Source organism: Camarhynchus parvulus, chromosome 2 (genome assembly GCF_901933205.1).
Source record: "Camarhynchus parvulus chromosome 2, STF_HiC, whole genome shotgun sequence".
NCBI classification, from domain to species: domain Eukaryota; kingdom Metazoa; phylum Chordata; class Aves; order Passeriformes; family Thraupidae; genus Camarhynchus; species Camarhynchus parvulus.
The window spans coordinates 99,382,967-99,407,702 of NC_044572.1; the positions used below are offsets into that span (position 1 = coordinate 99,382,967).

Sequence of the window (24,736 nt, forward strand, 5' to 3'; positions counted from 1 at the left end):
AGCACGCACAGTGGTAGTGTATCATGCTGTGAGATTAAAAATAAGACATGGCATATTTGTGAATTACAAATGTTGGCTGGTCCAACTCTGCAACGTGCAATCAGCACTTTCCATAAAGAACTAGTGTGTAATTCAAATATGTTACCATTTATGCTATACCTTTTAGCCCCCAGAAATAATTCTCAAAATTATTTGAATTTAATATATCCTTTCAGGAGGACCAGCTACTACACATGCAAAGATCTGCACAGGCAGATCCTCCTAGTATTGGTTGGAAGATCCACATTAAAAATAGTGAGTTTGGTTGAAAATCCAGTGACAACTCTGGAAACTGCTTAAATGTGAACCTTAAATATAAACATGATTTATGCTCAGACTACTCACTGCATGACAAAGAAAACAGCATAAGCCTCACCATTGGAAAACAAGTTTACGTTAAGAGTTGTTATCATTGTTAATTGCTTTCCTTCCCAGTTCTATCACATCACAAATTAAATCTGTAGGCCTTTTTCTAACAGCTTTCAACTACCAACCACAGCAACTAGAAGAAAACACTTATTTTAAGACAATGAAGTATTACATATGAAAGTGAATGCCTACACTGTTTTTGTTCTTATACCAGAATGGGTTTCCCTATAAAAATCACAGCCACTCAAGAAAGATTTTTTTAAAGGTCAGATCAACCAACAGACCTAACAAAATAAAAGTAAAGAAGACTAAGCCAGCTTAGAAAAGGATATTTCATAACTACAAAATAAAGAAAATAATTTGAGCTTTAATGATAGGCTTTTCAATTACTCTGAAAAGTCCCTTTACTTTCTGCAAATCTTCTTCTCTAACTGCAAGATTTTGCTGCACTGTCTGCAGTAGATGGGACAAACAGCAGAGTGGCTGCACTGGCTGCATGAAGAGAGATGGCAGCAGGGCTGCTCCCCTGCTAAGAATGCAAAAAGTCATCCCCACCACAGCCTGTGGTTGGTGGAGATTACTGAGTATGTTTCTCCAAAGCCTTTCTGGAAAAGTCTCTCAGGAAGAGCTCTGTATCAATGCAGCCATGTTGATTAAGGGTGTGACTCTTCTCACGCTCCTCTTCTGATAAAACCTCAGAGAAGGCCAAGCCTTTCTGTAAGGCACCCAGGTGCCTTTCTGTAAGTCCACCCAGATCTATTGCTTTGCATGCCTAAAATGGCCAGGTGGCAGATGAAACTGTAATATAGTTTAATCAGCAGGAAACTAAATAGCATATATAATCTTAGCAGTCAATCCTACAGAAGGACACTCCATTCAAACACTGCCTACCTGCACTGTATTTACTAAAAAAAGAGATGCCTTCCTGTATCTATTCTAAATGCAATAACCACAGATTACACTGAGTTACCCATTTTAGAGACAGATTGTTGCATCTAACAATTCAGAACCTTGAATGGTCACTTTCTCCCTGGGCTGCTGGGATCACTGGAAATCCAAGCAACTCCTGCATGAACTCTTCTAACTGATACGACGGATACACTGGTCCACAGCCTTCACTGATGCTTCTGAAATGCGTCTGAACTAACTACCAGGCAACCTTCTGAAGATAATGTTTTTTGGCGAGTTAAACTCATGTACGTGCTTTCTTATAATCTATCTTGGCTCCCCTCTAGCATCCTCCATGGAAAATACTCTTTCTATTAAGAGAAGTATCTGACATTTGGATGGGTGTATTATGTTTGTTTTACAGAGTCTAAAGCAAATAACCCTCAAAGCCATTTCTGGAAAATATCTACATAAATATCTACATTGTTCCCGACAGTTCTACAAGCATTACTGTTGATCATAGACTTCCCACATTTAAAAGCTCTTTGGTGTCTGCATTTCACAATGAACAACTCAGGCTTTGTCTACATTTGGCACACAGTAAAAACACACTGACTACTGAACACAGTTTTACTGTTATTATTGATAGGGAAAATAGTTCTTAATGACGTTTGAATTGGTCACATTTTACACACTGGTCCTTACACACATGAAAGACAAAACTGTGAGCTAATTCTTTTCCAACATTGTGTATTTTGTCAGGGTGGACAGAGAGTTGAGCTGCTTAGGGAAAAATGTTCCTCAATCACTTTCTAAATTTTCCTCTGCTGTTTAGAGGAATTTGCAACAATCTCTGCATCACAGATTAGATAAAATGGTTATGCTGCTTTACTTCCGTCCTTAATTCTAATGTAAATATTTTCCTAAAAACTTGAAAACATCTGCAATATTAAACAAAATTTCAAAATATTTAATTTATAAAGTGGAACGAAAAGATATTGGCTGCATTTATTTTACTTTTACTAAATCTGACTATTAGGATTCACATCCCAGCTTTTACAAACTTTTAATTTGCTCTTATGTAAAGCTGTAGTGAAATGGAGCAGAGTTCATTTGATGTGCTGTACAGTGAGAATTGAGCAGGACCAGATCTGTATCTGTACCACACCAAACACCAGGAAGTACTGAAGCTCTCCTGATATTTTCTAGACAGAATAATGATGTCCTCGGCAAAGAGTGGCACCAGCAATTACTTCACTGCAATCAGAAAGACAAACTGATATCTATGACTACACTGTACTGAAAAAGCCTATGACTCCTCCACAGTAACCTTTAATATCAAACAGAGTAACAGCTTTTACAAGGTCTTAAGAAAGGCACAACCCTTTTTGTTTTCACAGATAGCTGAACTGAAAGACATGTATAAAATACCCAAGGTCAAACCAGGTAATGCACTCTTGATTAAAGCTACATTTCAAAGCTCTTCTTCCTGATCTAGTTTGCCCTTTTGCTTCTCCTGTGTAAATAAGGAAGACAAAAGTCATAAGAAACTGAAGTAATGCATAACAGATACCACAAATCAGCATGATACATGATTACAGCCTGCTGTGAGCAGCTCACAAATTGAGGAGAATTCAAACAATAGCACATGTTCTGTGATTTGGACACTGAGAATTCCCTTGACTCCTTCTCCTGTGAGCAAGCCATTGAGAAACACTGACATTTGGGCAATAAAAAACACACCAAGAGAACACTGACTGCCCAATACAACTGCCATTGTGGTTTTCCTAGCTGTAAACTGATTCCTCCCCCTTCATCTCCACTGCTGATTTGTCACAGCTCCTTTAACCAGTGCTGACAACAGGCCATTCACATCACTGTGCATTGTATCACACACAGAGTTTCAGACTCATCCTCAGAAAGGCATCTAACTGTATCTCAAACTACCAAAAAGAAAAATAGAAAGCAACATGCCATAATTTGCAAAGGACAGTGAGCAAAGGATAAAGAAAAACCCAAACAAACAAAAGAGGATGAATGCTTTCAATTTAGTCTCATTCTTTAAATAGAACAGAATATTAAAAATGGAAGAGCCAAAAGATCCCCACACCTATATACTTTCACTAACTGGGCTTAGGAATAAGTCTGCTGTAAAACCAACAAATGAGATCAGTGAAAAACCAGTTTCCATAACATTTTATCTTACCATAATCACAGACTTAACACGGACAGAACAAAAATCAGCCTTGAGCTTTGTGAACAGAACACAGTGCAACATGGGCACAATCATTCCAAGAAACCAAAGCAAATTTACTCTTAATTCCATCTTGCACAAGAACAGAAAGTCATTCAGTGACCCAAAAGGACTGTTTTTTTTAAATGGTGAAACACTGCTGTTTGTGATACTCTAGGAATACACACAATACTGGACCATCATACTTTGTTTCTGAGTCTGCAGAATGTCTCTGGCATGATCTGACTATAGTGTGTCAGTGTAGTACAGTGCAGTATAGCTGCAGATTTAGCTCTATGTCACATCTCAGCATGCTCTTCCGAAAGGCACCCCCCACAAATAATCCATGGAATATTTATAAACTGGAGACTAAAGTGTGCCTCTGGGAGAGAATGGTACAGAGGAAGCGATATAGGGGACTGGAAGACGAGGAAGTAAGAGGCAGAGCCCCATTTGGTGCAGGGGGAAGAAAGAGAAGGAAAGCACTTTGTTTCCAGAGTTCCCTTACCTTCTCAAGTTGGTAGCAGATCTGGAAGTCATCACTCTGGGGAGAAATACTCTGTATTACCTGCACATGTGTAACACATGCACTATTGGTCACACAATTGTATATGCAGAAAGAACTTTGCTGCAGAAAACTGCATCTGGTAAGCCACTTCTAGCTCAGAGCACCAAGCAAGGCAGGCAGATGAGTGAGTCACAGATCTGAACTGATACCTGCAACCGTATTACATTTAACTCAAAGGAGATACGTGCTGAGAAAGGTCTTGAGTTTAAACATGTGAGCAGCTCCTGGGAAGAAATGCAAAACCCCAACTGGGGCCCCATTATGGAATAAAAAGACAATGAAACAGCTGCAAAGAAAGGGAAGCCCCTCATGCGCACAGCCATGCTGTGCTGTCTCCTGGCACAGCCCATGTCACTCAACACCTTCCACTGTTGGTGGGAAGCATTTTTATTGCTTTTCCTGTTTTAAGTATGTTGAAACTCAATGTAATTCCATATATTTCCTTTCCTTCGCACTCCTTAGTGGTCTCCAGCGCACAACAAAGAGAAGACTAATTTCAATGCCCTCCTCTATTTACATTTTGAGAAACAACTAGGATTTGATTATTTATCTTTTAGCAAGGGAGAAATAAGTCAAGAGTCCTCACATTCCCCAGAAATGAACACAAGTGCTTCATCCAACCGGGCGGTTCAGGCTTAAAAAATTTCTGTTGAGGCCATATAACTGGAGAAGGAATGCTCCTTCATTGAAAACGTAGTTTCTTACAGGCAAAGAGAACTTCAAACAAATAAATATTTTAAAGGATCATGTTTCTAGGAAGTTTGTATCCTGAAGCCAAGGTTCTACTTGTTACTTTATTTCTGTCATCATCTGAGAAATAAGCATGTTACCTGCCTACTTTTAAACTACTTAAAAGAAGAAATGCATATAAAGCCTAATCTTTGATTTGTTAATAGTTTTATTATTTATACACAACAACAGTTGGGAATTTCCAGCATACTCCAATAAGAGCTTCTGATGGATTCTTTTCACTTGAGAATCATGAAGGAAGAATGGATTTACTAATAAGATGCAAATATCTGTTCTGAAAGCAATGCCCATTTCCCCCCCCTTTTTTCCTGCTGCTATGCTTTGTCTGATTATATTGATACATAAAATAGAAAATAATGAAATTACTAAGAAAAGGTCAAAGGAGGATGGGGAATAGCAGATAGATAAGCCAGCCCTACACACCCAGGAAGATATGCAAGACATCTCACAGTGACTGACAAAAATGACACATTATCTTCTATCTCAATTGCCCAGAGGCCCAATTCATAAAAAAATGATCAATTTCTCAATAATAAAACAATGAACAAACAAAATAGGGTAAAGCAAAGAAATTGATCTGAAGTAATTAGCAAGTGGAGAGAAAAAAGGGAAATCTGTCAGCCACCAAATTTAGATCAAGATCACAAGTAAGTCATAGGTCTGGGCACTGAAACAGAAGAAAAAAGGCAATGCAAGTAAAAATCCAAACATGCTGGATTCTGCTCAGAAGACTTTCACCCAGTGTTGCAATAACTATTACACATGTGCAAAGGTGAAAAATCTCCAGAAAATAAGCAGCTTTTATGCTGAAATCTCTCCAAAAGAGTGTGATAAGTGAGGTATGCTTCTGACTCCATTTTAAGTGAGAAAATTGATAAAACATCAGTGATGCTGAAACTTTCAGCCAGTAAGTCCCCTGAAGAACTCATGATCTTTTTCACAGGTTTCTATGGAGGTACAGGGAATTACCGAGTATTGTGCTTAAAGAGCACTGTTCTTGATAAACATTTTTGTAGGGAACTTTTTTTTCAGGCAAAGAGGACAGCACCACACTGGTTAAAACAGAAGCACCTGTCTCGGTGTTCTGAGGTCCACACTACAATTTACAAAACTAGAATCAATCCTGTTAGGGGCAGAATGAAACTGAGACTTTTTGCTTGGAAAGCCTTTCTCCTCTGGAGAAAAAGTGTACTTGTGCTCCTAGCCTACTATTGCAGGTAACACCCATCTTCTGGAACAATGAGGCTGAGACGAAGAAACCTGTCTTGCTTGTGAGTAAAGATATTTGTCTTAAGCTCATCCCACAGGCTGAAAGGTTTAGAATTAAATGTTTTGGAACTGTCCTTCAATTATTTCCTTTCTAAAGAAACTCATGGAATGCATCACCATTTACTTTTTGGTTTTTTCCCCCTCTTTTAAGGATTTTTTTCTATATTTCAGTTCTTGTGGTCCTCTGTGTATTTCTGACAACCTCACAGTATCCATGCCATATCCATATCTCATGTTTATTGTAACTGCCTTTTAGCCAGGCTACCTTGATTGCTCAGAATCCAACTGTGCATTTATTCAAGTTTCTGAACATTCACCTGCGCCGTGCTCTTCATATGGTGTGGAAATAAAAGATCTCACTAGCAATGTCTCTTTGGTTGTTTCCAGGATCTTTTGTAATGGCTTGTTCTTTTTCCCTCCTCATATCCATTCTGCTCGTTTCCATCGGGACATAGGCTAAGCCCCCTCAACATTGTGCAATCCCATACATTTAACATTTGCCTCATTAAAGAGACATAAGAGACTGAATTTCTGCCAAAAATACTTGGTGCTTTATTTCTTTTGCTTTATTTGTGAACCCATATTTATTATCTTCGCCCACATATAATCCTCTCTTTTCATCTTCTTTTCATCCCCTAAAAAGGTATAACTTGTTTACAACTTAGTAAAAGCATGCCTAAAGTAATTTTTAATAATAATTTAATCATTCTTTCAACATATTGTATATTATGATGATATCCCTGACACAGGTACAGAATGGTATATTTATAAATAAGTTAACAAATTTCTATGAATAAGCTTTAATAGAGGTCTCACCCTTGTTATTCTTACATAACATAATTTGGTGGTTAATATCAGGTCAAAACCTCTAAATTTTGCCTGTGTTAGCTGTGCTCTCTGCACCACAATCTCCTCTGGAGAACCTCCCACCTCGACCTCAGCCCCTACTGACAGGAGCTGCCAAGAAACCTCAGAGGAAAGGGGTGACTAACCAGTGCAGAACACAAGTTCTGCTCTGATGCAAAACAAAACCAAACAAAACCACCAAAACCCCCAAAACAAAGATTTCCATGTAGTTAAAAGAAAATGAAACTTGGGGAAACTAGTGACTACATTTGACCCCTTTTTTTTGAAGAATTGTAACAATGCTGATGTAATGAACTATAGTTTACTACAATCAGTTCTGTAGAATGTAGAAAAATGCTTCCTGGCATACACTTCTTTAGAGAAAAGCTTTTCAAGCCCACTATGTTTGTGGTGAAAAGCAAGTTTATGGCAAACTTGCTGGGAAAAAAAGTTTCTATGATCCTGACAATGTAAGGAAATAGGACAACCAACTAAATGAATATAGAAGTCATACAGGACCAACAAGTTCCTTAACACATAAAGCTTACTTCTACATTCCCTGAACAGAATAAACTCTGGTAGCAACACTGGTCTAGAGTATTCTACTACCCTTTAATAAGCTGTTTTTTAGTAATTGCCACAGCAGTGTTGGCAATTACATGTTTGACATAGTTGGGCCAATAAATAAGTTGAGGCTAAGAAATTACACCTGTGCTGACCATTAAACTTCTCCACAATGTAGTTGGGAAGGTAACTTCATAAAGAATAACTATCCAAATTCTGCACCACTAGGATTTCAGGATGCTAATGCTCAGAATGCAGATCTTTCCAAACTCATCCTTCTAAACCAAAAGAAAGGTAGTGAATCCTTCTTAAAGAAAGACAAAAAACAGCATGGGGGCAAAAGCAGGGAATAAAGAAATGTAGCAAGAGATTTTGGTCAGAAAATGTAGTTAAGGGTTATTTTGATATTCAGTCCAATTAACTTACACAAACAAATATCTGAAAAACAAAACAAAACAAAACCTCCCAGCCTCCCTGCCACGTTCATGAAAGAAAACCAAAACTGAAAGGCTGTTCTCAGAAAATCCATATAACTGATTTCAAGACTGACCTTTCCATGCATTAGCACTTATATGTGAAAACTGCTTAAACTCATCTCTCTTTTTTGACTACAATTAATGGAATTATCAGGGAAGTAGTAAGAGGAGGAACAATTAATTTTTTAACCAATTCTAGAATTAATGATCTTTCAGAAATTTTATTATTTAGTATGTCCATTAAACAGGATGTCTACTGATACATCTTATATGTATTTTCTTTTCCACTACTTAATTTAGGCACAAATTAAACTTCAGGTTGAACCCCACAATGTAACAAACAATTCTAATTGAATCAGAAAGAATACTTTTACAAAAGACACAACTGAAACAATTTCTCTAAAGTCAAATAAACCTTTAAAAATTTCTGGCAGCATCACTGTTGCCTTGTACTAAAATGAACAAAATTAGCTTTAACTTAATTATAAGAAGTAGAGAGATACCCTTGAACTGCTTAGTTTCCCAGTCTGATTAGTCTTAAAAGTGGGATTACAACCAAACTGATAAATACCACGACTCTATTTTGGTTTAGTCTGAGGTGTAAAATTTATTTTTCAAGCGTAGATGCTTAGTCTTTAGACTTTTTCAACACAGTATCAACTGTATTTAATTTTCTTATTTCTTAACTTCTGCATTCCACCATCTTTCTTTTTCCAAATCTGTCAGTGCAGCGTTAATTTAGAAAAACACAGCCACCCAAACCCTGGCTTCTTGTAGATCCTAACATAAACAAGGCTGTGTACATCTATTAGTGCAGAGCAGGCTGTGTATGCAGAGTCTGGCCAGTGAGCAGTTTCTTAAGGAAGAAATATGACTCTTGGCCTTTCTTTATCCTGTCATGTGAAACTGACTACTTGAAAAAAAGAAAAACTGACCATCCCTAAGTGAAAAAATGCATGTGGCATTTAAGAAAACTTAAAATGTAAATAATATGACAGTATCCCATACAATCTGCATTAAATTCTCAATGCTCTTCTGTTTTAAGCATTTAACTCACAGTTATGATACAGTTGTTATATAAATTTAGTATGTAAACATGCATTTCACAGTAGGTTAGATTTAAAGTAAGAGAATATAGAATACACTTTTTCTATAGAGCATAGTATAAAAAAATTCCCATAGACAAAACCTAAAATACATTTGTTACATAATGATTAATAAGGTGATTTCACCAACTAATCTCTGCCACTGAGAACATGCACACACTCAGCAATGAATTGTAAATGAACAGATTGAATTAAATTCTTAGAAATGGAATAAATATAAATGACTCTCAATGTTCCCTGCAATATAATGAAGCTGGCTTTGGTCATAGTTTACTCTTTCTCCCACGCATACACTGGAAGAGTTCTAAACCAAGAACAGCACATAAATAACACCACAATTGGCAGAATGACCCACAACTTCCTTCTGAAATCCACTCATAAATCCTGCATGCAGATTCTAGATAACCATCATTGGCAGTTTTACTTCATTTGGAGACATTTTGAGATGCTGACCCTGAACAATGATTCATAATCAGGATTTCTGGAGTTAAGCTGTATCAGCATGTTTACTGTACTCTAACTTGCCAGTAGGAATACACATATTTTTAAGGTTCTCTTTATTGGCAGTTATCTGTACTCTAGATAAGATATAAACCTTCAAGGCAATTTCAAAGTATGCTGATTAACTCTGCTATTTTCCTTTCCTATGTTTTATTAACTACTTCTATGATTTTAATATGCAAAATTCAAACAAAATGTCCCTCAGTGCAGTCCAGTCTTACAGAGAAGCCTTCTCTTCTTGCTGCTCAGTATCCCAGAGTCTGGTTATTTTTGCCAGTCACACTGGCTCAGTGTGCCAGCTCACTGATTCAGCCCTGTACCAGCACCTATTCACATCTGTCCTCACTGCTGTGATGCAAAATAAACACAGTCTTTTCTCTTTTAATAATAAATGCAACAGAAGGCTCTTTCTTTGTTATAAAGGATATGGATGCTTTAAGAGTGTATATGCTGAGGGTGACACTGAGTGTCTTGGTGCTTCAGCAGACTTTTGCTCAGGCTTGAAAAGCTCCTCAAGTGTTGTATTGCAAAAGTCTGTAGTTTAACTCTGTAGAAAGGATATGGAAAAATATATCTCCAAATTAAATACAGGATACTAATAGAGAAAACTAAATGCAGACAAGCTCAGCTGATGGACCTGCTTGCAATTCTCCAATATGCTGAATGGATTACATTTCCAAACGAGGCTGAGTTGCCATGTTACACTAACATGTCCTGCATGTATTTTGCCCCGTGTGTGCAGTCAGGAAAAAAAAATTAGGGAAAACATTCATCAATTGTTCAGGAAAAACTGAAAAATTTGATGACTAGGGGAGGAAAGAACTGTTTCCTCGACAGAATAAAGCCGGCTTTGCTGTACTTTTTTGGAAGAAAACTAACACTGTCTAATAAAACATCAAAAAGAGTCTAAGTGTACTTTCATGCATCTGTCATGACTCTGCCTGGTCTTTAGATTTTATTACTCCTTTAAATTGAGGTTAGGGAATATTTTATGTTTTTCTGCCTTTGACTTTCAACCTTTTTGCTTGTTCTAAAACCGCAGGAAACAGAACCAGTCATACACAGTGAAGCATGTGGGAAAATGTATGGTTTAAATTTATGTTTGAGCAGTCCATCAAGGGCAGCTTAAACAGCTCTCCAGTGGCAATTAGTTAATAAGAAAAAGTATTTGTCACATCAATTTTAAAAGGCAAAGAAGGTGCTGTGTTTATAAACTACCTTCTATCTTATTTTTATATTTGAGAAGTGCTATTGTCTTCTCTAGGTATAGAAGACAGTTGCGAACCAAAGTGGTTTAAACAGGCCTGTATGCCATTCTGGTATTTTCATACTGCTTCATCCTCCAAACTGAAAATACAAAGGCATTTCGGAGGTTTATCCAGCTACTTCTTATTCCATATCTTTGTACTTCTAAATACTAGGATTATAACATCATGGTTACATTTTGATTACCAAAATTAAGATAGAATTGGTTAAATCTAATGATTTTTGTTTTGTAAGTGAAGGCAAAAAGGGGAACAACAACAAAAAAAATCACAGCAACACATGAAATGGCTATTTCACAGAATTCCCAGTGCATATTTTAAGAAACCACAATTCTGCCTCTTGAGAGTGTGGTCTATTAGTTAGTAAACAGTGAAAAATGCAAGCACTACACACTGGAGAATGACTTCTGTCCTATCTGGCAGCCACCTCTGTTTAGAAGACTCATCAGTGAGGCTAAAGTGATTACTCTATAAATACAACCTCTCTCTCTCTCTTTTTTTTTTTTTTACTATTAAATAACAATTTAGTGGTTGCTTAAGGCTTATAGTTTAGATCAGGTAAGTGGAGAAAATTTGTTCATGAATTAAGCAAACAAAATTTGCTTCTAGCTTAAGCAATGAATTTTTAAGGTTTGAAAGTGATACTGCACGAGAAACTTTAAAAGGAAAAAATGAAGAAACTTTATCATCACAGTGAGTTGTTTATATATGACCCAGAATAGATGGAAGAAAATAATATTATGGTTTTCTTGTATCACCAGAAAAATCTAGTTCTTAAAATCTCATTACATGAAACATTTCATATTAATACTTTTCTTGTGCTTCTGTAAGTAAAAATTATTAGTCTTATCAAGTGTAAAAAGAATCACTGTTTTTAAAAATGTTCTCTAGATAACAACAGCAACAGTAATAACAGTGCTTAGCTTAATTTATAATGAATCTACCCACATTTACTTCATTGCCCCTTATGAAGAAGTAGTATACCAATACCCCTGACTGCAATGCCACGCTAGACAAAAAAGCAGAGAATGCCAAGGCAGCTTTTCTGACCTCAGCCTACAGGAGGGAACTTACTGATGACTGTGCATGCCAGCAATTAAACCTTATGTCTAGAAGAGTGCAAGGCAAGTCAAAAATATGCTTGGTTTTAAGAAGTGCTGCTGTTGAGAAAAGAATTATCTTTTTTCTCACATTGAGAGTTGAATCTGTGGACAACAACAGAACAGAACCCAACAACAGAGTTGGTTTTTTTTTTGATTACCCTACCTAATATAGGATAGACATCTCAGAAATTGGCTGAAACCCTCCCAGGACAGAATGACTGCAAAGAAGAAAAACATCTGTGTCTTTTCCATCTATATCAGCTCAAATATAAAATCAATTTCCTTTGGGCAAGCTCACATCCCTTGTGTTTGCTTTCCCGAGAACTTGTACAATGAAGTTTTATTAGCCCCAGTGTTCACACAGAGACCAATTTAGGCCTTCACACTTAAGTATATCAGAAGTGGTCAAAGAAATTTTGTCAGGGAAAGAAGACTGATAAAATGGGGCAAAGGACTGGTTGAGGGCAGGGTTCCCTTAAATTCTTGGTCTAGTTCCTCTTCCAAGGAACTCAGTGAGCTGAGTAAAACCCTTTCCACCAGGGCCACTCATGAGCACACATGCTGCTATTTGCATGTGAACACAGTGAGACAAAATTCTATTCTAGAACTTTCTAATAAACTTGAAAGGAGTTGGTTTTTTATTTCTAACAACAACAGCTTGAAGTTGAGCTGTGTGTGACCGAATAAGAGAACTGAATGTCTTGCTTTTGTCTTTTTTGTCCCCTTCCCAAAGTGCCTAGCTGTGCTGGTCTACTCTTGTGCTCTAGTACTACCACCTTTCCATGGCAATGTCTGAGCACTGCAAGCATCCCCACACCTTTTTTCTGATCACTGAAACTAATTTTAGCAAGCTACCTGATGGCTGAGTAGCCAAAACTAAGTTAGCTCAATGCTTACTTTATGGAAACAACAGATGGACATCACCAGACTGGGGGTGCCTGATATCCCCCAAGGATGACTGATGTTCTGAATTGAAATTTTATACCTCTTTGTTGCCACATAAATTAATTGACTTAAATTTATGAAGTTTTTAAAGACATAATCAACTCACTAGCTTTTTTTTTCATTTTTTAATTGAAGGCCATCATACCTGAACCTTTATTTGTTTTGTTCTGTTCTGTATTTATAGAATTTTCTTTGTGGTTCCCATCCATGGATACAATAAAATTTGGGTATTTGGTAACCAGTATAAAGAAACTGAAATATTAAAAATGGAGCTGTATTCATCATACAGGAAACTAACTTTTAGAAAACTGTCCTAGAAACACAGGAAAATTTTAATTTCTGCCTATTGTTTATATACTAGACAGTTCAATGCCAAAACTTCTCTAAATCACAATCTGAAAGTCCCTCATAGACCTAGAATTTGCTCAATTTAAATTATGCAAAAACAGACAAAAAGCACAGTTTGAATAGAGTTCAAATAAATTAAAGTTAGATGGGAGTTTTATCATCATAAACAGAATAAATCTGCTGAAATCTGTCTAAGTCAAATGGGGACACAACTAAATAAAAACAACTTTTCAAAGTTGAGATTAAACTTGAAATTTACCTTGTAAGAAATATTAAATCAGAGACAGGGAAAACAATAACCTGTCAGTTTTATGATATTAATCTCGAAGAAATATATGAAGGTAATTAAGAAAAGAAGATGGTTGATGGCCATGCAATAATATACCCTCCAAGAATTACATAAATGTCTTTGTAGCTGGTGATAAAGAAAATCCTGATCTTTGCTGACCTCTGTCTTGGCCATAGATTTGTATTTGCTACAAATATCACATGATGCATCAACATCATGTGTGCACTAAATGTATTCCTTAACAATGGAAGAAGTGAGATACATAAAGACTTGTGTAAGAATATTAAAATGATTAAAGGAGTGAGAATGAGGGAAAAGCAGGACCCCATTCTCATTCCTGTGAAGGAACAGTATCCTGATAATTTGAAAGGCCATTGAGGATCAAGGAAAATTAACTTTCAGGCATAACATAAATAGAACATTTGTCTCTGTGTCTTTCTACTACCTTTGATTCCAGCAAAATACTTCTCCCACAGCAATAAAGAAAATTAGGTTAAGTTTTAAAAATACAGAAGCCCTGTACTGTAGCCAAAATAAACTATTCCAAAATACACTGTATTTGCAACTCATTTAACAGTCAGCAAGTTTGGTCGCTGACATTATAATTTGCTAATAATGCTTTTCAGTATTCTTAAGCCAGCCACCCAACTTGTAGTCCAATGATATTTATAACACATGCTGGGATTTTTTAGGTTTGGCTTTGTGGTTTTTTAAGCTGAGAAGTGGTGACCTACTGATAATAATGTTCTTCCTTCACTACCAAGCAAAAGGTTAGGATTTAACTGATGGCATGGGATGTTTTCTCCTAAAGCCAGTGTCATGGAAACACCGCAGATGTTTCAAAGTCCCACAGTAAGCATGTGTATCAGTATTACACTCCTTCCCTTTTCCCCTTCACCAGTGCAAGATGACCATGGACAGGTTCTGAGAGAAATGCCACACGCTCCTGCTGAGCCAGCACCCTCACCCTCTGTATTTTCTAAGTGCATGAAAGAACTCTATTTCCAGCCTCTGCTCACAGGCTCTCAGTTATGAGGAGGATGTGACCCCACCACCCTGACAAACGTCCATCCATGGCTAGCACGGAAATGTTCTTCTGCGTAGAGGGGCAGATAGAAGTTGGGTGCATTTTTAGCATCTTTCTGTCAAGATTATACTTCAGTGTTTGTAATCATCAATACCTGTGAGAGAAAGGCTGTTTGATCAGATCACTGACACAGCTGTACCTGAATTTCAAGTTTCTGCTCTAAGACTGCAGGTGTGTAAACAAGGATAAGTCACTCAGCTGTTATATTTTCAAGTAGATCATGACATGAAAAGCACAGATACACTCAAGGAATACTTAAATATCAAATGATACTTCATAAAGGGTCTTGAAGGTGAAGAATTATGCAAATGCACTCACTACTATAACAAATAATCTTAGAATAAAGGAAAAGCAAGCCAGTTCGAAGTTATGGAGGGAAGAAACATAGACAAAACCCTATTAAACTTGCTTTAACCTTTTAGAGAAAAAAGGTAGTAGATTTAGTTTTCTACTCCAAGACAGTGGATTTAATTCTAGATCCCATTTTTTCCTCATTTGGTTTTGGTTTTGGACACAACATGAGACCTAACATTCTTCCTGTCAGAGCCTGTACAGAGGCATAATTTTTTAAAGGGAAAACACACCACCATTAGCACAACGATTTGGTGTATTCCTGGTTTTGTCTGGCCCTTTCAGCACCATTTTTCAAAGTAGGATTGTGAGACCCTTACTGATCGCTGAAGTAGAGTTGACATTCAGGTATTTTAAATATGTACTGTTATTCTGTTTTCTTGGTCTGATGTTTTAGCGTGTGAATAGATATGATAAACAGTCAGTCTGCACTTTTCAGCAAGCACAACTCAGATCTGTACTATGGTGAGTGAGGGCAGAGAGGAAACCCACTGATTACAACCTAGCACAGCTGTCTAAGTCTCTCTGTGTACAACCACTGCTTTAATTTCCAGCTACTCTGGACTGTGAGCAAATGCCCAAGTTTTGGTAAATGCACTGAGGTCAAATGAGTTCCTTCATACACATATCTAATTTTTCCTCACTTCCATGTGCTGATGAATCATTTTTCCCAAAAATGGTCTGGAAAGAGGGAAAACAAACTTGCAACACCAAAATTCCCCACTGTGGCAGAAGCATGACAAGTCCTTTAGTGACATGGACCTATTCCTCTGCTTCAGGCTCAGCACCAAGAGCAGAGAGGAGGGAAAACCAAAACACTGAGTGCAAGAACAGACTTGTGGCATTGCTGCTGACCATCCTGCCAATTAGATACATTGTAACCCACTGGAGTGGGTTCTCTGGAAACCCTAAATCCCATAGAACTGCATGAGTATGTGTTCTGGCAATAGTGGTTCACATGAAATGTGTATTTTCCATGGAAATCTAACTCAGACCTGTGTTACTATAAAGGACAGCTCAGTTTGTAGCACTTGTAATGTTAACAGACTATTTTTTGATTAATAGGTTTGCATCACTGTACTATGTATTTATGATTTGCACCTTCACAATCTACAACACTTCTCAGAACATTTCTGACCAGATTGAATCTGTTTACACATTTTGACTCTTTTACATAACTGAATCTGTTTACAGATTTTGACTGTGTTACATATATGTGTACCACTTCATGTTGAAGGACAGAATACCAAATGTACCACTGTCTTTAATTAAATACTGCTTATAATTTTTTCCGACTAGAAAATGTATTAGTAATGCAGGTATGCATTTGGTTATGTAAATGTTTCAGAAATTTTTATGGAATGTGAAAAGACAGAGCAATTTCAGCACTGTCTAGGTCTCAGAATTTTAAACAAAGGATTCTTGTTAGATTGACTCAACATTTTTCCAACTTAATAGTTTCAACTGAAATGATTTTATGTAAATCAATTTTGAGTGGAATAAAGATACTTAAAGTTATTTGATTTTTTTATACTTTTCCTTATTAGGTGTGAAATATTTGAGACATAATATTTAGTTGTGTAATAATGGCAAACTATGATAATAAATTAATTTTGCTATACATGCTCCACCTATACAGAGAATGGAAATGTTAATTCCTATATTGCAAAACTCCTGAATCTCACTGATATATTTTCCAACTTGTTATAGACGATCACATTCTTGGCTATAAATTTCATAAAAAGAAATACTTACTACTGTGCACAGTCAATCAGCTGATATTCATTTGACCTCTCGAAGCACGCCTTTACACCTTCATCATCCCAGAGCTTTTTTGCATGTTCAAAGAACTCCTGAAAATTGGAAATGCAATAAATCAGAGAACACTTCCCAAGTTTTTCAATCCTCAGTCTGCGCGGTTCCTTCCCCCAGCCTTCATGCTTTATGCTTTGCAAAATGATAGATTATACACTTACAGGAGAAAAGCTATAAGCATTTATTAGCAAAATTGCAATAAAATATGGCTGCTGAGAGTTTCCAGCAGCCATATATATAATGAAGACTGTCTTCAAAATTCATGCCAGTCCATATATAAAATTTACTGTAAGTACAAAAGTTACCTAGAAGAATGTTCACTTCATTTTTAACTGAATTTATGTTTCTGTCATGGAAAAGGCATAAAAGTGACGTAAAAAGCCGCTCAGCTTATAAACATTAGCTTTCCAGAGAAAGAAACAGCCTGTAACTTTAAAAAGATTGCACAACTTTTCCTGAAAAACACAACTTTCCGCTACTTGGTGTTTTCTCATGCACTATAATAACTTGATTGCAAGACTTTCAGAGTCTGCTCAACACTGAATCCTCCAAAGAGTTGCCTGGCACAATGTGCTTTTCCTAGCAGCTATCCCAGGCTATCCAATCCAGAAATGTCTGCTAGCAAGCTTAATTCAGAATTATTTGGAAGAGGAACCAAAACTGTCTGTGATACCAGTGAAGCCACAGCTACACACGGCTAGAGAGGCAGGTCCAACCCTGCCTGCTGGCTCCTTCTTTTCTCCAGCCCCAGCTCTAGAGACTCAAGGATCCAGCTTGTTTTAAGCTGGGGGTCCATTTTATGTTTTATCATTACTGGTAAATGACACTGTAACAGAGTTTTTCCAGCTATATTGTTCAAAATTCAAATGAAGGATGTTTAGATGAATTAGTATTTCCTTTATTATATGGCTCTTTCCTCCCTTGAACAAAATTGTTAAAGCAATACGTCAACTCAAACACAGAAGTTGTTTTCTTAACACCTCAACACTGCTAATAAATCAGCGGAGTCCTTTGGTTAGTCACAAATTTGTGAAACCTAACAAATCCCTTTTCCACAGTTCAATTTGGCTCTGTGTAAAATGAGTGTAATACCACTATTCACTTCATGATCCTGTCAAAATTTTGCAAAAACATCTAAATTCTGAAACTTTTCTGAAATTGCTTGCCAGTCTCTCCCCACATCTTTTCAGGATGTAAAACCTTCTGCCTTTTTTTTCCTCCCAACTGTACCATGAACAAAGTAGAGAGAGAGAAAATTCCATTCTTTAAGAAGTTTTGAAAATGTTAGAGAAAAGGAGATGTTAAAGCAGAAACCTAAGAGAAACCCTTGCAGAAAGTCTTGGATGAACAGAGGAAGCAACACCATATATAGACAGATGCTTATACTGCCCTTGAAATTTATTTCTTCACTTGGCGAGGACATGTTTATTTAGTCTTTGTTATTTTAATTACTTATACAATTATTGTTTTAAACACTGCAGATCCACCTTTTGAAGTGATGCTACAGCTATTATAAACTCTCTGTTCCTACAGCGGGAAAAAAAAGCAAAAGCAAGCTGAAAAAAGGACAAGATATCAAACTAAAGTAGAAAGAGAAAGCGGACACATATAACAGAGACAAGGACTACAAGAAAAAGAAAGAACTGGAAAACCCAAAATGATAAATACTAGAAACCATGGAACATTCCTCAAATATGAAGCTTATGCTTGATTGATACCTAGGGCATCAGCTGAATGCCTCTCACAAAGGTGTTGGCACCTTTGGCCAGAGAAAAGCACTGCCCACTCAGCGGATGGAGTGAACTGTGGTTAAGTGTCAGGTCCTGAGGCAGAAGGAGCCAGTTCTCCATCCCCTTCGATGGGAGCAGTGTCTAACTGAGCCCTTCCTCCCACAGGCACTCACTGCTACAGGAGGCTGCCTTCCCCTCCTGCCCATCTGGGGGTGGGAATACCCACCCACCCGAAAGCCATCTCTAAGGGGAATTAACATGTAAAAACCATTCCCATTCAGCCCCACAAAGCCTACAGGAAGGAGAAAGGATGAGGAGGAGGCGAGTGTAAAGGCATCCTTTTCTGAAGGGTGGCATGAATTGAGATATCAGCTGAAAATATAACTAATGAAGTAAATAAGCAAACAAATAAATAAATAAAGTTGTGCAGCTATAGTAGTTCCTCACTATTGCCTTTACATCCTCTGTATGAGCTTTATTTACTCTTAAAAATCTCTTCTGAAAAAGAGGCAATCATTTCAGCTCAGCTTCTTGAGACCCTACAAATACATTGTAAATACAGGGTTTCCATATCATTGCTTCAAATATTTCCACCTGACCATTATGCCTCAAAGCAGTCTATTTAAAATGACTTCCAGACTTCTAGTCCTAAGCACATCACATAAATCAGAGCAAATATACTTCCCTCATTAAAATGTACCAATCTACTGCAGAGGAGTACACTTGATTGCAAATTGCCTCCCACACAGCCAGCTACTCGATCCTTCCTTCCCAGGTGACTAAAGCCTTCCAGAAAAATCCTGTTTCATTTCAAGGTGCCAACTACCATGATCCAACTTTCACACTTGTTTTTAACCCTTCTCTTGTCTGCTCTAAGTTCCTCAGTACTTTTTCTGCTCATCTGCATAAGGCCCCCCACTGCAAGCACAGAGGAGGATTCTTTATATGGCAAACATATCTGGATGCCAGCTCCCTCTCTATTACAGGACAACATCCAGACAGTGTCAGCTTCGACCCCTGCAATCAAGCCCCATTTGCCTGACCAGCCTTCCAACAATCACTCTCCTCAATCCTTACAACTCATTCCTATGAATCCCAAAGCTTGTCACTTCTTCCTCCTTCCTCCCACCATGGCCACATTGTGGCCACCTCAATGGCAAGCAGGCCCTGGTGTGGCCTTTGGGCCCTGCCTGCCCTGCAGCACCTCCCCTGGGGCTGCACTATCCTTGGGGTGGCAGCCACAGTTGGCAATTCCTGTCATGAGGAAGAGCCAGGATAACTCAAAGAACAGAGAATTCGGCTCTGTTCTAGCTGGTAAGTGGAGATGGACTAAAACATTTTAAAATGTTACCTTAGGTCAGGAAAAGACAAATTATGTTTTTAAGAGTAAGCTGTGACTGTAGTAGCTTACATTCTGAGTTGGTCAAACTAAGACTTAAAGGTGTGACTCCTGGAAAGTGGCTTTTCAGTTCTTAGAAGTCACAAGCTAGGTCCTTTGAGAAACCTTGACTGGGACAGAATAAAACAGGGACATGGTAAACCACTTTGGTAATCTGATGCACTGTGCTTGCAAGCAGATGCAGCTGACTTCTATCAGATCAAAGCCACCGAAATCTACCAAAAATATTTAGCATACCGAAGAGAACCAGGAAATAATGTACTGTGCTTGAAAGCAGAAAATCACCTACGTCATGACCAAACAGAATAGTTGCTTCAACCAAACTCTTCCTTAGGGATGGAGGCATACAAAGAGTTGCACCTATTAATATACATATAAAATAAAGCAATCAATATATTTTTAATTTAGTATTTTAATTGGAGTATTAAAGAAGTAAACGATAATGGTTTAGATCTCATGAGTTACAGGTGCCATGAATTGCAGGTATTTTTTACATTGCACACATGAATTTACACCATTTATTTAAGAATTTATAGCAATCACTAGACCATACAAAACCTTGATATTTGGATGTGATATTTGGATGTCATCAAAATGAAGATGTGACACACAACACCTCAAATATTTATTAATATAAAACTATTTGGAAATTTTCCACTCTCCCTGAGACAATCCAAAACGTCAGCCCTGCATTCCTGAACCTCCTTCTCACTAGCAGATACATTTTGCTATAAATAATCATATATCATCCAAAAATCATGAAGAGCCAAAAGCAGGTTAAAAACACCTTGAGCTGATATTACTGATCTAAACAATAGGCTATTTTTACTGTGTTTTAAAAGGTCTCGTAAAAATATTTTTACTCACCTAATTCAGTGAAAAATTTCCTGATTCAGTGTATTCCCATACATAGCATTCCAAGAAAACAATACAGGTAACAAATGCAATGTAATACAGCTAAGCCTCAGGGCACTGGTTTTCAGCTTTGTCTTACTAGAAGTTACAGCCTGGGCTGAAAATTTCCCTTATTTCGGAAATAAACTTATTTATTGGTAGGTTACCTTAGAAACCTCCTCCCCCTTATAACTCCTAAAAAAAAAATTCAAGTAGCTAAGAAATGGACTTAGTTCACTTTTTAGATACCTAAATTTGGAATAAATACTATTGATGATTAAACAATTACGTAACTTCATGAACAGATCTTTATGTATTTTGGAAAAAAGAAGTTTTCATCTAACTGCTTTACAAACCACAAACGTTCACGTTAGGTCAGGAATACAATTTTTATTCTACTAAGATTCTTTCTGCCTTTCTTCCGGATGGAGCATACATTTAGTAGCTATCCTGATGTCACCTTCAGTCTCCCAGAAAGTGGAATGTAGAAGGCTCCATCCAGAGCCATATTTTCTACTTCTGTTAATATATTGTAAACATGGAAACAACTGCTATGATCAATGTGAAATCAATCTCCCTCAAGCCAAAATTTATGCTCTTATTCTCCTAAGCTTCAGGACTGTCAGGACTGTAAGACAATTTCTCATCTAAAACACAGATTAAACCTGTCTGATTACCTGACAACCACTTAAAGAAGTGGCAAATGTTACACATTTTCATAGTTCTGCCATTGTGGGTGTGAAATGAAGTCATCACTTCTATTCTGAATTTCAGTTACTACTTCTTCTCTCAAGTACTTAACCAAACAAAAAAGTAAATCACGCAATGCCTTAAAAATCCCCACCTAACACCTCCCCAACTCCCAACAACAACTGCAGTGCAAGATGATCCAGAGAATTAATTCACACAGGAAGAGAGGTATGTGCCTCCCTACTGAGCAAGGTTCTTGTACCTCCCAATGCATAGTGCAGGGCTTATGTGTATATATATATATATATATATATATATATATATATGTATGTATATATATATATATATGTATATATATGTGTGTGTGTATATATATATACACACACACATATATATACACACATATATATGTGTATATATATACACACACATATATATACATATATATACATATATGTACATATATGTACATATATATATACCTATATACATATAGGCAGTCCCAGTCTCCCATCTATGGAACCATGGAAACATTTTGTGGAATAAAAGAGTGACAATTGATGGGGAACATTGTAATATCATAAGGATGACATCCAGTGGAGTCAAATGAAGGGTGTAGAGGCAAACCACCAGCAGGGCTTTCTAAATGTGGCATGTTTGACTCTGCAATTCAAACAATATCTTTTGAAGCATCCTTTTCTGTACCAAATCTGAGGACAAAACAGAACTGGATCCATCAGCCTGCAGCCCAAGTCCCGGAGCATGACAGCAAACAGCAGGATGCTGTGCTGGTACAGCAGAGGACAGACAGCAAAATGGAGTGGGAGAGGTGACTGGGAGGAAGAACTCTAACCTAGCACTTTCATCTCCTCCCACAGAGCTGTGAGTGGTGCCCAGGGGATGATCAGAGTGACTGCATCGTGGGTGATGGGAAGCTCAGTTGAGCTCCCCCTCATGCTCCAGAAAACTTCACGGCTCCAGGGGCTGTGCTGCTGGCCTGGCAGATGCCACAAATCTGATCGGTGTTTCAATATTCTGTTGGGTTTTGCAGCACAGGCCTTGTAAAGTAACAGAAGAATGGCAATTAAAAAAGTTTCTATTTGAGCCAAGTAAACACCTGGAATTTAATATTATGAAGCAAAAACTACTTTTGTCAATCCCCGATCCCTTGCAAGCCTCTAGTCTCTACTCACTGTAGGCAGTCTCCATTTTGAGAGCCTGACTTTAAACTTGAATCCTAATCCAGCATTTAACTGAGGTGGCTGTAAACTGATGTTCCAAGAAACCCACACGAGACAGCGAGTGACAATCTGCCCCAGTGACTCCAGTTATTACTGGTTTGCTCGTACCAAGTGTAGCAACTAATTTTCTATTAAAATTGCCCTTCATCCCCAAACATCTACTGAGTGCAAATGCAAGCTGTGTCAACAAAAAAAAAATTAAATGGATTTAATGATTGGGTGAAGTACAAGGTAAGGCACCCAAGAGAGAAGGAAGCCTGCTCAGCTACCTCTTCCACAAACAAGCACAGCCTCTTGATAATCAGCCTCTTGTTTACGAGTTAAAAGTGTCCCTTATGGCTCAGTCAGCTCTCCTCAATCCTTTATGAAATGTTCTGCCTAACAAGGGAGCTGTTTTGCTACAGGTATACAAAATGCAGCTGCTCAAACTCCTAATGCCTGCAATGAAGACAGGCAAACAGTTACAATTTAAAAACAAAAGCAGAATACATGACTTGAATTTCCCCAACAGCAGCATTGTCAAAACCTTCATTAGCACCAAAGCAATAGCACAAGAAACACTGCAATGACGTTGCAGGGAGGGGTGGCCAACTGGCACACAAGGACCATGCTCTACAGGTAGGGTTCAGATGTTTCTAAAGAACCAGCACTTACAGTAGATTAATTATACAGAAACCTTTAGGAAAAGTACCACCTCCACCCCCTGCAAAGTATTTTCTGTTGTAATTTGTGGGTGTGCAATAATCAATGCAATTACTCTGCTAGTTAGTGACTCATTCTGATAGGCACAGCAGCAGTTTGGCCTCTAACCCTCCTCCAAAACCTAACTTCAGATCTGTCTAAGAGAATTACAGGATAATACTTCCAGATCTACCTTTATTCATTTTCATTGGACTTATTTTGCCTTTTTTTAAGGCCAGATGCAACAGTCTTCAAGCATAATCAGTCTGCACTAAGCATAACCTGAGCTCATTAGAGCTGAAGATAGGAGGATGGCAAATACCGCCTTCACAGAACACAACTTGTGTTGGGGCATCTCATATTCAAAGAAAACAAAACTAGTATATTATTAACTCCTAGGAGAATCTTATCTGACTTGCAAGTATAAGGAAAGAAGCTGGGGCAACAAACAGCATTTATAAATGTATAAAAGCACATAGCCACCACATGCCCCTGTGTAACACCACTAGACAAAATGCATCAGTCGTGGAGCTCGCTGACAGTGTTCAGAAACCACGCGTGTGACCAGCACAGATATATTCTACATCCCTTTCTTGAACTATTTCTGTGACTTCACTTTTAAGCTCTTACTCTACACTAAATTTCTAAGTGTGCGCAGTTGAGGGATCAGCCTGATCACCCTAGCAGTTCTATTTCTGCCTGCTGGAAACATGTTCCATCTGCCATCTTATTTTATAGAAATCAACAAGTTCAACTTTCATAGATCACAAAACTCATCTGCAAGGTCTGAGAAATATATTAATACATGCCTCAAACTTCTATCTGTCAAGCACTAAAAAAAGCTCCAAAAGGTCTTTAGATCATACTAGCAAAAATAATGACATGATTTTGTGCTTTCGTAATATTATGAGGCCAGCACTGTGGTTTTGATAGGCTTTGCAAATAAGAATACATTATAAGTCAGAGAACAGTTCCACATTTTTCCCTTCACTACCTGTTAAATAGTGGAGCTTTTTTCTGAGCTAGATAACAAAGCTTTTATCATACTAAAACCAAAAACCTCTGATTCAGTCTTCTAGTTTCCATTTTAACTGTGTACTTCAAGTTTCAGTCCTTGAATGTTGCTGCCTACCTACTATTTTAAGGGGCCACCAAGCTCTCAACTAAGAAAAGAAGGAGAGATAATTTAAGCAAATTACTTAGGGTATATAGTACCTAAAAAATGTGTTGAGGATGGAAAACTCACACCTATTCTTTTCCTTGAAATCATGGCTTTGGAGAGTCAGGAC

At 37.6% G+C, this 24,736-nt stretch overlaps 1 protein-coding gene across 1 annotated transcript in view; it reads right to left on the reverse strand.

Moving 5' to 3' along the window:
• Positions 1-24,736, reverse strand: part of GNAL (G protein subunit alpha L) — a 182,389-nt gene that overhangs the window by 39,746 nt on the left and 117,907 nt on the right. Inside the window, 1 exon segment of the mRNA XM_030967210.1 lies at positions 16,753-16,850. Within this exon segment, the coding sequence (XP_030823070.1) occupies positions 16,753-16,850 (98 nt within the window).